The sequence below is a fragment of the Corythoichthys intestinalis genome, chromosome 11, assembly GCF_030265065.1.
Source record: "Corythoichthys intestinalis isolate RoL2023-P3 chromosome 11, ASM3026506v1, whole genome shotgun sequence".
NCBI lineage: Eukaryota > Metazoa > Chordata > Actinopteri > Syngnathiformes > Syngnathidae > Corythoichthys > Corythoichthys intestinalis.
In genome coordinates this window covers 30,892,065-30,909,285 of record NC_080405.1, presented here as the reverse complement: position 1 = coordinate 30,909,285, position 17,221 = coordinate 30,892,065, and the positions used below count along the sequence as shown (strand labels likewise).

Sequence of the window (17,221 nt, the reverse complement as noted above, 5' to 3'; positions counted from 1 at the left end):
CTCCCGATTCAATTCCAATCATTCCCGATAATTTTTCCCGATCATGTACATTTTGGAAATGCATTAAGAAAAAAATGAATAAAACTCGGACGAATATATACATTCAACATACAGTACATAAGAACTGTATTTGTTTATTATGACAATAAATCCTCAAGATGGCATTTACATTATTGACATTCTTTCTGTGAGGGATCCACGGATAGAAAGACTTGTGACTTTGTATATTGTGACTAAATATTGCCATCTAGTGTATTTGTTGAGCTTTCAGTAAATTATACTGTAGCCATACCCAAATGCACGATGGGAAGTGGAACCATGACTGCGTAGTGCTACCAATTGATATATCTTCTCTGTGTTGGGAAATAATTTAAGGTGTTAGGAAAAAGATCATTTGCTACCTTGCTTCCTCACATTGCTTCCTATGATATTTCTAATCGTAGGGAGAGGGATTGTAAGGCTTTAGCCAATTAAAAAAAGGCTCCAAAGGCTGCCAAAATTCACTCTACTCATCTTACACTGCCTTTTATCTCTCTATATAGGTAAAACGGCGCCATTACAGATTGAGCGCGACAATGCGTGGGTGGGTCGTGCAGCGCATGCATTAATTGCATTAAATATTTTAAGGTGATACATTTTTAAAAAATGTAATTACCGCCGTTATAGGGATAAATTAAATAACCCTACCTTAAAGAGCATACGACACGAGAAAAAAAAGTCTTAAATAGCATTATTATGTGAATTAGAATCATATTTTGAGACGATTCGACTATATACAACAATTTAGCAAAGCACAGATGACGAGAAATTAGTCTTTTAATCTGCCGGTTAGCCACGCCTACTATTATAGGGCTTTAGCGCCCCCAACAGGTGGATGACGTCAGCGGTAGACTGGGCTCATCGGTTTTACTATTCAGCCCACTGAGGGGGAATTATTCAGAACGAGGAAAACGCGACGAAGAGAGCCGCAAAATGTCAGTTTCAGTCTCTCTACTCCAATATTTTTACAGGATATTCTTTTTATCCAAGTATTTTTCCCCAATAGCTATATAAATGGCTTGAGAAGGACCAGTCAGCCCGTCGAGGGGGAACTATTCACAACGAGGAAAACGCGACGAAGAGAGCGGCAAAATGTCATTGTTTCTGTCTTTATTTTAGTATTTTCCCCAATTGCTAAATAAATGGCATGGTCATGACAAATAAGTCTTGTGCTGAATGGAATATGAAATAATAAAAATGCATTTATTCAGGACGACATGGCAAAATTACTCCATAATGGTCAAAACTGTCGACTTCACCTTTACTGTCGCACCTCCCGAACGATATTTTATGACACCTAAATCGGACATATGTAATTTCCCTTCCCCGGCTTCGGAGAATGTAAACAAACCAGAAGGCGTGACAGCTAGCCGACATGCTAACCCGAACCGAGTGATGTTTCAAAGTCTTCGAAGCGGAAAATCACACATAACTATCCTGGATTATTTGACATGACGACCCGGTTGTCGATTGTCTTCGCGGATCGGCAAACCGCCCGGCGGAGAGCAATTTACAGTTCGTTCCCCGGAGGAGGGTGGCTGGAGTTGTTGTGCAGCTAACGTGCTGCTGCTAATGAGCATTAAGAGAGCTTTTTACATGCCTATCAATGATCAAACGTAAGTAATCCTTCATTTAAAGGAAGTTTGTAGTGTTTACTTTGTAATCGCTGTATTCATATTTGACATAATACAAAACAAGATGTTTACTCACTTCCTCATAAGTCCAATGGTCCTACAGTAAATATCCACGGTGAATGGGAACCTTTTGAAACTCCAAAAAGGCGCATACGCCTCTCCCTCATACAGAATGATTTTTCTGCAGCCGTTTGGCTGGCGTGATGCGAAAAATAAACGTATTAATCCGCAAAATCAGCTGAATCCTTCGTCCTAATACACAACAGTACACTATAGCGTGACGAGGACGTCTTCTACCGTACACGTCACAGCGCCCTCCTCCTCAATGCAAGACCGACGCCGGAAGTCACTCATTTTCATGGTGCGGGATTCAAAAAACTAAATAAAAATAGCGATCGCTTCCGCACACATCCAAGCGGCCCATATCATTCAGGAGCATAAAATACCGCGTGTATTATAAAATAAACATGCTTTTTCGTGTCACAGGCACTTTAAGCCTAAACTAAAGACTCTGGATGAGTGTAACATAATATATTTGTAACGTTAAATACAATTAGAAAACGATTTAATTAAAAAATATATATATATTAAAAAAGGCATGGCCGATATTTTTTTGCCGATTCCGATACTTTGAAAAGGACGTGATTGGACCCGATCGATCATCTCTAGGTTCAGCCCTATGAAATTTAAAAAGAAATGAAAATCAACTTTAGAGTGTTATTGTGGACCAAAACCATGTTTTTTTTTATATTTATTATCCATTTTTATTTTATTAGTTTTGCTTTTAATGTAACATTCATTTATCATTGTATTTAGCCTTAATAATACAATGATTATTAAGATTAAAAAATTGAGACCTGGCAACCAAATATGTGGAAGTCACATTTTGTGTCATGTGCAACACATGTTAGTCTTGTGGCGTACATAACCCAAAATGTTGTGTCCGAGTATCTCGACGCCAGGTCTGTATGAGGTAAATGACCAAAAATAGTCATAATGTTTTACATTCTATATGCTTTTCCCCTAAATGCGGTAGCGTCTTTAGATAGGCATGTATTCATGCTTGCAAGTCACTCAAATCACGTTTTCCCATTGAAATGCGTGGAAATTAAACCGTGTCAGCCTTTCTTGAAGAACTCAAAAATTGTTTTGCGATATGCATTTTAACTCAGCCATAGATGTCTAATCTATTTGGACTGGGAGATTGGACATCTAATGCGGTCAATGGCAGTAAACAAGCTAATTAGTGAAAATATTACATAAACATAATATTGGAGTACCCTGCGTGATCATCAGTCATATTGCAGCAGGGTGTGTCCTTCGTAGAATCCTAGTGGGTTCATGTCTCAACTCCCTCAGCTCATCATTATTTGTCATGTACAATTTTATAAAGGTCCATGGACAAAATTATAGATGAGATACAACACAAAAGCAAGAGTTAAATGCCAAAAGTTAAAATGAGAACAAAAATCTTTGCTTTTGTACGCTTATTTTTTCCTTTTTTGGTTCAACTGTACTAGTATTATCCCTTCTACAGTATGTAGAGGATAAGGACTATAACATAATATTGTAAAAATAAGATGATAATAATATGTGCTAAAAGACAAAGCAAAACAATAGTAGGAACGATAGCTGGTGACTCAAAAGTTGCCATCTCAAGCCATCACTTGCAAATCGTTGGACCATTTTGGGCTGCATTTTCCCGTTCACATGACCATTGTCACGACAGCCACATGCACTGGTGCCGGGACATCGTCCTGCAGAAGAACAACAACGAGAGCTGGGGCTTCAGTATCGTTGGCGGCTACGAGGAGAGTCACGGCCAGCTGCCCTTCTTCATCAAGACCATCGTGCCCGGCACACCCGCTCACTTCGACGGCCGCCTTAAGTACGTTAAACTAACTTGTTGACTCTCATCTCTGGTGTCTGACTTGGGTTTGTCTGGCAGGTGCGGCGACGAGATCGTGGCGGTGAATGGAGCCACCACGGTGGGCATGAACAACTCGTCGCTCATCCCCATGCTCAAGCTGCAGAAGAATAAAGTGACGCTGACAGTGGTGTCCTGGCCCGGCAGTCTGGTCTAGACATGCACGCTCTGTCGCCAGACTCACTAATTAGGAAGCGGTCTGCACACGCAGCAGGTAATCCCGCAACACGCGTGGCGGTGAGCATTCTTCAATACAGGGTGTCCCAACAAAATGTACTAAATATCTTGACTCTGTATATTTGCACTTCAATAGTCGCAAATTGATCAGATTTTTTTTTTTTTTTTAACCTGGAATCATCTATCAGAGATTATCCACAGTTGGGCTCACTCCCGATTTGTTAGGGAATGTGTTCATGTTAAAGAAAATAACATTCAATTAAAGAAAAGTTGGACTTTCTGGTGGAATTACAGTAGGGTTGTAAAGCACAAATAAACTTGATTTGTCTATATAACAAAGAGTTGATTTACAAAATTGACTGCAAAGCAGATCACAAAAGAGGAACAGGAAGAGTCTTAGAAAGGTATACACCGTATTTTTCGGACTTGTAAATAACTTCATTTCATTTGGCTGGTTCTGCGACATATACTCAGGTGCAAATTTATATATATAATTATAATATTGAAATATGTTATTTGACATGTTCTCATGACAAAGGAGTAAACATTACCTACAGTAACGTATTGTGTAGTGTTGCTTATGCGTCAAGGATCTGAGTAACAGTTGATGTGTTACATTAACATACTGCTTCTTTTTCTGTTATTAGTATAACGCACATTTAAATATGAAATGTGTGTACTTAGTCTAGTTTTGATACAGTCCACTTCCCAAAAAAACGAGTCTAGTAAGACATGTTTTTTTTACTTTTTCATTCTTTTTTTTTTTTTAATTGGTGCGTCTGATGCTAGAGCAAATTACAATATGAAAAATACGGTAAGTGGAAATGTACTGGTGGACTGGTTCAAATACTTCTGATATTTACCATTGAGCTACAAGTGCTTAGATACTGTGAATGAACACTCATGTGAAACATTTAAAGCCATGTGTCTCATTTTTGTACGATGCTTTTGTGACATTTGTGGCAAATAAATGAACACAAAATAATAAGCTTCTGTAGCGGTTGCAGTGAATCTTAGGTTTAGCTTTAAATTTCACACAAAGTATTACCAATAAATACTAGAGGTGCAGCTGTACATTGATTGCTTAAGCAACAATCATAATGCAAAACATCTGATTACATGGTCATCTATTAGATATATGTTTTGATATTTGTTCAAAAGAATGTTTTTCATTCAAATGGCTGAAATTATTCAGTTACAAAATGGTCTAAAATGTCAGTCAAATTTTTTGTTTTTGGTGAAATGTAAATGATTGTGTTAAATGTGTACGTAAGATCGTATTAAATCGACTGGAGGCCCTTGAATCCCTTGAGGGGTTTTTAATATTGGCTCTTATCCCTGACCAAATAATCAATATCACGTAGTATCATCATGAAATTGGTGATTCCTACCACTTTGGTGGCATTTTCCTACTCTTTGTAGCACTTGATAACCTGTTCTTCTGTACATTTGCAAGTATTGCTACGAATTTGCACCAAGCATATAATTTTTTTTGTGGGGACATCCTGTTTGTATGCCACAATTAGGGGTGGAATTATGACAGCAAATGAATGTCCATCAACTGGAAGACTTATTCGACTGGAAGAATTATTCGGAAGAATTTTTTTCCACCCCGTGTCCTTTTTGGGACAATGAATGGACAGGCTGTCGTGATGAAGGTATCATGCTGGCTGCTTGTGACCAAATCACAATGATGCCTGACTGTAAAGACCAAAGTGTCCTTTGTCTGCTTTTACTGCACTTTTTTAAGAGAGGGAGGGGGCAGCAGGAGCCACTATGGGGGTCTTGACTTCTAAAATTCCTTACAATGCAGTTCCCCATTCAACAGTCATCACATGTACACGTTTGTAATTTCATGCCATCAGAATTACATTGTTTCCAATTTTGTGTACAAGCCGTTGTATTTATTCACATTTATGGGAGCACCTCAATAAAGTAGAAAATGAGTTCACATCATATTGATTCAGATAGATATAATTAAAATGACATACTTTTCATCACATTTTTATCAATTATTTAGCAATCTATCAGCCATAGTGAGGAACACTCAGTCAAAAAACAGGTGTTATAAGTCACCATATGGCACAAAATCATGGTGTATGCCCAGAACGGTTAATGGAAATGAATGAGAAGGATGAACACGAATCGTGACTGCTATTACATTGAGAAAGAATTCGCATCTAACAATTGTTATTGTAGTATAAAATGGCCTAAATTGCGATAGTGCTAGGCAATATGGAAATAAATCCTAACTTATTCTGAATTTGACTTCATTGAGAGTTCTAGCTCAAAATCTCCATCTTAGGAAATTATTTTATATAGCACACACACTACAGCCGAAGCATTTGGACACATGTTCTCATTTGTGTGTTTCGTTTTCATGACTATTTACATTGTATTCTCATTCAAAGTATCAAAACTATGAATGAACATGTGGAATTATGTACTAAGCAAAAATAGTGAAATAACTCAAAACGTTATATTCTAGTTTTTTTCAAAGTAGCCACCCTTTGCACTGATTACTTTTTTGCACACTGCGGGCATTCTCTCGATGAGTTTCAAGAGGTAGTCACCTGAAATGGTTTTCATTTCACAGATATTTCTTATCGGGGTTAATGAGAGAAATTTCTTGCTCAGTCAATCGGGTGTGTACCATCATTTGTATTGCATTGAATGAGGTGTGTCTGCATTTATTAACTATTATCTAGCAATATCTATCAATCCAGTTTATATTATGATTTTGTGAGTGTTCAGAAACGACTAGGCAAGTTTGTCGAAGGTTACTCTTTGGCTGCCATTGAAAGAGAAGCGTCCAATTCATTTTGACTAGTTTGTCAAGCACAGGTGAAAAGGCCAGACTAGATCTGTCACATTTAATTGTCTGTTGCCATCAATGGCAGCTAAAAGTGTAATTTATAAATTAGTCTGATTGAATTATGAGAGGCAAACAATTAAAACATAAGTAATGTTTAAACGCTCAGCAAATCTGACAGTCCAGAATTGTCCAACATACTGTACAGCCTGACCCCTGGTGGACAGCATCCACTAAAAGCACCATGCGCATGCTGCGTTCACTGTCAAATGAGCAGAAAGTGTTTTATAATGTGTTGATTATCATAAAATGTAGTTAGTTTTATATGACACTAAATGTTTCACTTTCTTATCTTGACGCTTGCTGACGGACGGGGGTTGTCGCGCAGGCCAGACGACGCAAAGACAATCAGACAAAGGGCCGTAAAAGTGACTGTGGATCAACTGCTTCACTGACTGAGGTCCGGCGACCAGTCACGCTACTAGTACTTAACTTTTACGCCGCGAGCCGTCTTGTTAAAGTTAACGATTGCTTCGCCGCGATTAGCCTAACAAGATTTGGTCCAGGTGCGCCAGCAGTAAGGTTTTGTAAAGCACAGAGAATTGACAACCAATGAAAAGTCCAAAGATATTTTATTTGCTTTTTTTGTGTGTACTGGGGTTGTGTTTGGGTCATGTCGTCAGACTGTGAGAAGAAATGGTAACATGACAAAATTTCAGCCTGTAGGCCTGTAGCTCAACTACAGGAGAGGCACTCTAGTTATGGGGAATGAAAGTACAAAGGTTTTGAAATAATTAGGTGTCAAACCCACTTTTAACTCTTTGGCTGGCATTTACGGCAGTAGACATCCAATCCATTTGAACTGGGAGACTTGGCAGCGAATGAAAATTAGCTGAAAGCTCTCCTAGTTTAAATGAATTTGACATCTTCTAATGACAAACTGATTTTAATTTAGAGCAAGAGGGTGAAAGAAGTCGCATGATTGGACATCCTTCATTAATGGCACCGAAAGAGTCAAGGAGATTGAATTTAAAACCAGATGTCACTGAGTACACTTTGTTTACATCTATTGTCCAGTTTGCTATAAGAAGGAATTTGGTGAAAATAAATGACAGTTTCAGAGAAATTCTCAATATTCGGAAAGGTTTCTGCATTAATGAAAACAAATCAATTGGCTTTTATGGAAATGTCCCCTCGCTTTGAGTTTGACACCTGTGAACTTAACAAAAAAATGAGACAAGGTTCTTAACTTCCTTGTTGGCAAACATGACCGCTTCAACACTGGCGTATATTAAACTCTATACTGTATATGGCTTACAAGGTAAACAGGTCCATACAAACTAGAAAAATTGGCAACAACAACTAACAAACAGCTTACAGTATATGTAAACAAGACATTTGATGTTAACAGTATGTTTTCCAGAGGGAAACTAACTTGCTTAAACGTGGATTGAAACAACTAAAACCAGCGAAGCGTTGAATAAACCTTCAATTTACCAAAAAAAAAAAAAATTAAGGCTGTAACATCCTCCGCTGGGGGGTGTAAATGCACTTTCACGAGTAAACCCTCCCCCAATATGAAACGGGAGTGCAACAGGGAGGGGCTTCATGTCTTTTTGGCTGTGCAAAATGCGCTCAAAAGCAAAGTGACAGTGTGGCAAAAGTTCCACATACAGCTGCTCGGGGGTCAAGGGTCGTCGTTGAATTTTTTTCATTCCGACAAGGCACTGAAGAGGAAAACGGGGATGCGGCCTGTGGCCTCAGTCCGGTCGTAGTATGGGATACTTGGGTAAGAGTTCTATAAGAATCACCTGTGCACACAAAAATGTAGTTCGAATGTTAGACAGTAGCTATTGTGATCTGAGGCATTGACTCTGTAAGTACACAAACTGTACGAGACCATCATGTCACAGTATTCACGCTACATTATTGGCTAAGGATTTGAGAATACGCTCGTGTAAAATTGCCTGATTAAAAATGCATTGCAAAAATAAGAGCTGAAACGATTACTCGAATAATTCGAGTAAACATGACGTTTTGCCCGGAGTACATTTATTGCGGTACAACGCGCTGACGTCATGTGCGTAGAGGAAGAAGGGAGAGGCGGCGGATATATTTGATTTCAACCACACATGAATATAGAGGTAACGACATAGAAGCCGACGAAAGCGAACTGAAAGGCACCACGAAAAATCAGAAAATGTCAAAAGTGTGGGAGCATTTCAAGCTGGAGAGCAAGGCAAACCCTTTCATGTATTCACTGTAAGACCGCGCTTGCACAACACTATCCCCGGCTACCCGCGGCCTCGCTGACACTTCCGCACCCCCGGCTGAACCCCGCGATCGATGACCGCCCCGGAAATCCAGGCCAGCTGCCACCGCGCGACCCGCCCGCGGACCACCGAAGGCACCACGATTACTCCGAGAGCGGAGGACCGATACTCGGGAAAAGGTCAAATTAAGTTAACGTGGTGCTAATAACAATGTTACTGTACCTTGCTAACGTAACGTTAGCCCTACAGAGGGCTAGGTGTCTATTAATTATGACTACTGTAGATGCGTGTCTTTCATATAGGCTTTATTTAGTCTGTAAAAAAAAAAAAAAAAAAAAAACAGCGCTGTAGAGTGATGAGGGTGTAAAATAAAAACAATAAAGCTAATTGTCAATTTTAGCTCGGTAGTCATTGATGGATAAAACAAGTAGCACTGGTGCCTAATGTGCTCCAATACAGCAGCTATCATACATTTATTTTGAACACTGCAAAAACTTAAAACTTAACTAGAACTTAAAAATAGCATGACACAAATAGAAATTCAATTGAAACGTGGGAAAAAAACTTAAGTGATATGTGTTATCAAGCGTATTTTTGAGGTAAGATTTTTTTTTTATATAAGATCAAGTTTGAGTGAAAGCAGTGACTAGAAAACAAAAATCACATCTCATGCAATTGTTTGGCTGTTTTCAACATTGTATATCTAAAAGACAGATAGTCTAAAAATGGTTCAAAATGTCTTGTTTTGTCATATACAGGCATGCAAACTTGCCACCTTTCGGCGAAATTTCGCCGTTTTGAAATCAAAATGGGTCATTCTTCTGAATCACGTAGATCCGAGGAGAAAAAAATGGGGCGGGGGGGTGGGTCTGTCAACGAGCGAGTGAAACCGTAAACTTCAAAACCGTAGTCCATGCTCAAAACTACACTTTAGTCCAGGGGTCCCCATCTGCCGGTGCGCGGACCGCTTCCGGTGCGCATTTGCTACCGGGCTGCACAGAAATAATAATTTAATAACGACCGCATTCTGGCCAAATTAACCCTGTGCCTCTGCTTAACACACCAATATCCCTGTCTACTCTAGATATAATACTACGGGATAGATTAGAATGTCGTCATAGAAATCCATTGATTGGACTGCTAGCAGTACATCTTGTTTGTGTATATAATACATCTATGTGCGCTTGTCCTCGATAACAATGTATTACTAGGCCGCGGGTGCAGCACATTTGTTCCTGGAAATAATTAGCCCCCACACGAGCGAAGATGACTGGAAAACAGACTTCTTTGGAGATATTTTTATGGCGAAAAGGGCACCTGACGAGCCTACAACCTCGAAGACCCACGAACGGCGAAGGAGTGGATTCGTGACCCGTTTGTGAATAAACCGAGTGACTCGAGCATGTCTGTGCAACAGGAGGATCAACTTGTAGATATCGCAAATGACGGCGACCTTATTAAACGCACGTTTGAGACAACAACTCTACCGAAGTTCTGGATTAAGGTCATTCCGGAATATCCTGACATCGCTACGAGAGCATTGAAAACCTTGCTGCAATTTCCAACATCGTATCTTTGTGAAGCGGGCTTCTTAATTGATGCTTAACGACAAGGCGAAGTCGTTAATGGTGAGAGCGGTGTGCAGATTTTGTGTGCAGCTAACATGGCAGGATGTATCTGTGGAGAACTTTTCTACAAGTCCTTCCATGATCAAACGTAAGTTAATATTCCTTTCGTTCAAGAAAGTTTGTGTAGTGTTTACTTAGGAATCGCTGCATTTGCGCATTTTGCGGCTATGTTTAATGTTACGCGCATGCGCAGAACCACATCGTAGCAATTTTTGATGAGTTGCAAAATTTGTCAGAACACCGGACCGTGAAAAAAAGACCCAAATAACACCAGTCCGTGGTGCAAAAAAGGTAGGGGACCCCTACTCTAGTCCGATGACCTAGACCTATCACCGCCACTCTCTTCCATGACAACAAATGACTGACAATAGTGAGAGACGGGAGTACAGCTGTTCTCTGCTTAATGCAAATGGGACATACTGTATATTTTATCATTTAGATATTGTATAATTTGCTACTTAATGCGTCTTATATGTTCTGATTTCAGGATGAGAGATTTAGACTTGTATATGTTAAATTAATATGTACTGTGTTTAATTCGAGATGTCTCTGGTTGCACTATGAAATGCACTTTTCCGCGCATGCCCTGTGTCAATGTTACTTTGTCACCTTTTTCACCCCTAACCAGTTTGCATGCCTGCATATATATTTATAATTGCTCTTTACCTAAGAATTTTTTTTATCTGATTACTCTATTAATCAATGGAATTTTCAGTAGAATACTCGATTACTAAAATATTCGATAGCTGCAGCCCTAGTGAAAATATTTGACTAGAAGAACACGTTTTACATGTTAAGACTTTTTATTACCTGATTTGTTAAAAACGTCATTTTTTCACTTGATGGTGATCGGTATCTACATTTGATTAATACCAATCAATTAAATACCTCTTAAAATGCCATTATAGGAACTGGTATGCATTCTTACTAGCAATGTTATTTCATGTTTTGTTTTTTTCTGGATTTTTAATCGTTGTACACCACTGCAGCAATCTAGCAGTGGTGTGCATGCAGCAATATTTTCAAACCATCTATATTTACTGCTTTAGCTAAGTGGAAATGCACTTATTTAAAAGTGATTAAAAGTGTGTTTTTTTTTTTTTCCCCCAATGGACTTGTTCAGCATGTACATCAATGGAAAAAAAGGGGACTTTTCAACAAGCATTATAAAGCATGAATGGTCTCATTGGTATCAGAAAATATATATAAAATAATTGAAGTTTTACAAGTTAACGTTACCAGAAGTGGTCGCATTACCCTTTTAAAAATGTTCAAATATTAATAAATTAAGTCATAAAATGTTATGAGCATGTTGTAGAAGATACATTCGCGAATCATGCCAATCATTTGAATCTGCGTAACGTGCAGAACCCTGCTGCTGTCGAGGGGTGGACATAAAGGCTACATCTACACTGGACGGATAATGGCCTTATACATGTAATTAATTGGACTATACGGCATGTTGGCTACACTAGTATGCCTATTATCCGGATTAGTTGTTAGACGGATAATGTAGTCGGGTAATATTACCCGCCGCTTAATATGGACTGATTTCTCAGTACAACAATCGGATACTAGGGAAGTGACGTCATGCCGTCGCCATTTTTAGTGCGGCATGACGGCATTGTAAACAATGGAAGCGGACGATCACAATGTTGCATTCCTGCTCTTTTCTTTTCCACACATTTTTCTTGAACCTTCAAACTACGTCGCAATAATATGCTTCAATTCAATGCCCATTTATGGCCATCCCATCACGGATGACGTGGACATGAGCATTTACAGAGCTCGTCTCCCGCTTTGCTGGCTGGCTCCTCCCAACTCAATACTGACCGAACATGTGTATATGAAAATGCGTAAAGGAAAATTAAACCCCGAAAAGTGATCTGCGTGGTACTCCCAGTCAAAGAGGCGCGCGATCAGTTTTTTTCCCATGACATTTCTGCCTGTCAAAACTCGCCACTTCCAGGATCGCCACTGTTATGCACAAGCACTCCTGGTTGTGGCTTCCAGGAAATATACGCAGCGCCACACCATATGCTTCTATTTTCCAACGGGTGAGTGCGCAACTGAGCATCGATTGTAATATCCCAAGTAATGATGTCAGGCTGTCGTTATTTTCTAAAGATTTATTTCAATCACAACTCGCCGACTGCTCGTAAGAGCCGAGCGTGCTCCCCCTTCACTCTCACTCCTGCGTGATGCGTTCATGAAAAAAAACGATCACAAAATAATGAGTCTACTAGGTGTAGTCATTTCGAAACTTTCCGCCAGTGACTAATGAGTTTCCGGTTCAGAAGTAAACCGCGCGGGCGATTACGTAACATATGAAGCCGCTCGTTTCTACCCATGCGTAGTTTGTGCAAATGCAGGCATACCTTGCAGAAACGGGGGGAGGGGGGCTTAAACGCACCTTTAACATAAATGTGAACAGGTGTAAAAATAGTCGGCAAAATACCCTGGAGAAAATTATCTGTCCTAGTGTAGACTTAGCCAAAGATGCTGTGCTACTACTTACATATTCCATCATGTTGCTGCTCTCACATTTTCTTTTGCTTAGCTTCCAGTGCAGGCCCAGCTGAGGAGAGGGGAAAAAAAAAAAACTAATCAATAGATGTCGTAAAAAATGTGAGCACACAGACAACAGGGCTGTCTGGCAAGAGGTCAAACTGTGGCCAGACATGCTGAAGGGCTTTTGTCCATATACGCATACGCTATAAAGAGCTTCTGCGCATGCTCCATTGTCTTTTGAGTACAGGAAGTAGTTGTTGTTGCATCATACATGGTGAAAAAAAAAACAACACTTTAGGAGGGAGATAGAAACTCACGATTTTGTTGGTATCGAAAAACATTAATGGGACAGACAACACCTAGTCTAAAAGAGCTTTATGTGAAATACTGTTGCTTAAAGTATTTTACGTATGTAAACCGCAAATTTCTATAACCGCTTACAGCTTTTGGTGTTTAAACATTCTTCAAACAATCTTGTGACCTCAGTTATACCCAGACACTTGCATTTGATAACGGGCATTAATGATGTAATGACGAGCGGGCAATTTGTTTTGGTTAGGGTTTGATTGGCTTAAATAACAGCACTGATAAAATGAGTGCCCGTTTCTCTACTATTACCTATTGGGAAAAATGAAATTCTGTCCATCCTTCTATCACTGTAAACGGAAGCCATTGAGATAAAAAAAAAAAGAAAAGAAAACAACACAGCAACTGTGAAACCGAAAGGGAGGGACATAAAAGAGCCAGATGGAGAAAGAAGAGTGACAGAAGTGAGACTGACCCACCCACAGTATGTGCTGGCTTACCTTGTGGTACAATCTGTTGTTCTCCCATTCCAGTAGCTTGTGAATAGATCTTCTTGTCTGAGGTAAGAGAGAACAGCAATGAGTTGAGGCAGGCCAGGAGAAGAAAAGTCTGGAGAATTTCTGGCTCTGACCCTCTTGTTGAGGCAAACGACAGGCCACAAGCTGCACCCGGCCGTGCAGCAGCAACATAGACACCCACACAGCAGCCACTTGACGTTGACGGGCACGTTCTTCCTCAGGCAGGCGTTGACGCGGCCCACGCTGGTGCGGAACTCCTCGGGCGCCACCTGATGAAAAAAGACAAACGCTTCAGCCAGACGCCAAAGTCCATGAAGAAAGTAATTTTGCACTGAACTTAGATTGCTTTCAACGGCAGCTAATATGTCCAATCCACCCCTCCTTTTCCAAATGGATTGGATTTCTGCCATTATCAATAAGTTAATAGAGGGGGAATCTTTTTCTAAAAATCTGGTGAAATATTGGACAATTGAATCAACTCACATCCAATGTTTTTGCTGTAACAAATGTTTTCTAAAACTACAAGTTTATCTTTTGAACAACTATAAGTAACTCCTGCTTTACAAATTTCTACAAGTTAAATGGATTCAAACGTCTATTTCCGTCAACTTAAAGAAGGGACTTTTTTTAAAAAATTGAAATCTTTGGCAAAATATTGATCGATTGAAGTCGAATCCAATGTTTTGTGTCTACCCAATGAGTGCTAAGGCCTCAAAGAAGGAGATAAGCAGCAGAAGTGCGGCCTGTGGCCGCGTCGGGCGGGTAGTCCAGGGCCAAACTGAATAGATGCTCATTCCTGGCCCCGAGTCTGTACGCCATAAAAGAGGGTCGTAATCTTTTATGACAGGATGCAAAGGTCTCTTTGCAAACAAGCAAAGAGCTGGGAATAAAGCCCAGCAGGGCCTGATGCGCAGCCTTCAATCATCATAATTGGGAGCTCATCCATCACATGTCGGCCGGCCTCACAATACTGGAAGCGCGCTTTATGGCCCCGCACTTCCCTCGGCCCCGCACGCCGGCCCGCAGCCTTTTTGTGCTCCTTCGTCTGACCCAGGAAGCGGCCCCTTCTCTTCTCGCCCTCGCATTATTTCCTAACCCGTCGACGGCCGCCGGCTTACTCATTGACGCGGCTGATCCCGTCGCGGGGGGGGGGGCGTTTGAATGGGGGAGACAAAAGAAGCGCCATGACTTTTAATAGTTCAATTGGAAGTTAAGTCCAAATGGGAAAATGTACCTTTCCCGTCAAAATGGAAGGGAACTCCGTGTCAAAGCGGTTGCTAAGGCCAAACCTGCGCAGACAAAACAAAATAAATGGCATCAATGAATCAATTTTATTTCAAAAAAACCTTTTACCCACAATGTCATGCCGTGTCTCATTTTTTATGCAGCAATACATTTCTAGTCATTTATTTAATGAGAAAAAATTAAAAGCTATTTAATTTCAATGCAAAAGATAATTGAATATTACTGGTATATAAATATTCCTTAAACATATCCAAGTTATACAATTTAAATGTTAGAAATAATTACATTAAAAGCAAAATAGAAAATCAAAAAAATCCTCTAGAATAATTATCAAACGTCAAAAAATTTGAATTAAAAAAAAAAACTATGAAATGAGTAAGAGTTTAAATTTTAAAAAAAGCCCTGAAATATTAAGTCCTAAATATTAAATTTTACACTTAGTCAACCATTATTATTTTATTAACATTAGCTGCCATTGACTGTTATAGACGTGCAATCAATTTAAACTGCGAGGGTTGGCAGCGAGTGAAGGAATGTTCATTCTAGAGCTCCCAGTTCAAACGGATTTGACGTTTACTAGTGACACATTTGAATTCACAGCAAATGGATGCAGAGAGCCACATGATTAGACGTTTATCATCGTCGATGGCACTTGGTCAATTAACTGTACGTTTTGACCTATTTCCTAAACACAAAAAGTGGCGCCAATCACATGAGACTCTCATAACGTCAACTTATCGCGGAATGTAAACTAATACGTGACACAGGATGACGTCACGCAATTGTCTCGAACGTCGTCCGCCGGCTAGGACAGCGTCAAGATATCGGTTGCCATGGTGACGCCAGGTGCTGTAGACGCTCGCTTAGTGTCGTAACAGCAGCCCCAGGAACCTTTCTTGTTTACCGAGTGAACTAGTTAGCAAGCTGGCGGCGGCACAAGCTCCAGTACACACACACACAAAAAGACGTCACAAACAAAAGACGTCAACGCGACGACAAAGAACAACTCTTACAACGTAATGTGTCCGGCGCCGCGCAGCACAACTGGTTCCGGGCAGTATCTGGACAAGTGCTCCTCGATGACGACGCGCTCGTCTTCGTCGTCGTCTTCCAACTCGTAAATGGTATCAAAGTCCGCCATGTTGGAGGAGCCAGACGTGACGTCATTCGCGTGCCCGCGCACGCACATACTAAACGTGAGAGCGAGCCCGCAGAGGAGAGGCGGCATTTTAAAGTGTTTTGAAAAATCAACTTTTTATTTTTTAAGAAAAATGGTTTCAAATATTTTTTGTACATTTCACTGCTGACCCAAATTGTTAAATACTTTTTTTTTTTTTTTTAAAGCATATTAATTAAAATAGTGGAAATTATTAAGGTTTCAACAGATCACTTTATTTTTTAATATTACTATACATGTAGATAGTTTTCTCAGTTTAACATGACAAAATGTAGCCTTTTAAAAACGATATATATTCTATTTTCATATAAAATATAGCCAGTTAAATACGGATTAATTTGTATATTTTTCAAGACCAAAATACTGCCCAAACGTGTGTGTGTTTTTTTATTTATTTAATCGAGACCACTATGTTACACATTTAAAACACTTTATAACTATGATTAAAAAAAATACTACCCCCCCCCCCCCAAGTAATAAAAAAAAATTAATGTGATTTACATATAGATAAGAATGTCATTGACTATTTGCAGCCACATTTGAGTGAAAAGACACAAGTACTCTCATAAATAATCCCAAGTACTTTGACCCTCTTGACCCAGGCAGGCTATTTACAATGATGAATATTTCTTAAACACATTCATGCTAAAGGATGCAATTGACTCCATTAGCACCCATATTTCAAGGCACTAATTTCAGTGTAAATCAACCCAATCGGTCAACTTTACCGACTCAACTCATTGACGCCAAGCACTGGTTACCTTTGCCTACCTGTCATTTGATAAATATTCTTTAAAAAGAAAATTGGAATCATTCAAGTGATTTTTCAAATGAAAGATGAAATTTTATGTAATTTATAGCCAGTAATCGTTTTGCTTTGGGTGCCCAGTCTCTTCCCTATTGTTGAGTGGTGAACATTGACCTTAACTCTAGAATGCTAACATCGGGTTATTTTCACCCACATAATTCTTCTC

General features: G+C 39.6%; 2 protein-coding genes across 4 annotated transcripts in view; one reads left to right on the top strand and one right to left on the bottom strand.

The window, feature by feature from the left end:
• The window catches only part of lnx2b (ligand of numb-protein X 2b), a 28,053-nt gene extending 19,656 nt beyond the window's left edge, over positions 1-8,397 (top strand). For all 3 annotated transcript variants that reach the window (XM_057850088.1, XM_057850091.1, XM_057850089.1), the window contains exons 9-10: positions 3,403-3,561; positions 3,622-8,397. In XM_057850088.1, coding sequence (XP_057706071.1) covers positions 3,403-3,561; positions 3,622-3,757 — 295 coding nt within the window. In that variant the 3' untranslated portion in view covers positions 3,758-8,397. The remainder of the gene's footprint in view (positions 1-3,402; positions 3,562-3,621) is intronic.
• Positions 6,928-16,222, bottom strand: chic1 (cysteine-rich hydrophobic domain 1). The gene is made up of 6 exons (XM_057850092.1): positions 16,084-16,222; positions 15,060-15,114; positions 13,939-14,094; positions 13,808-13,864; positions 13,009-13,068; positions 6,928-8,400 (listed from the first exon to the last, which is right to left on the bottom strand). Exons 1-6 carry the CDS (start codon positions 16,209-16,211, stop codon positions 8,350-8,352), a joined length of 507 nt encoding a protein of 168 aa, XP_057706075.1. The 5' UTR covers positions 16,212-16,222; the 3' UTR covers positions 6,928-8,349.
• Positions 16,223-17,221: the final 999 nt, after the last annotated feature.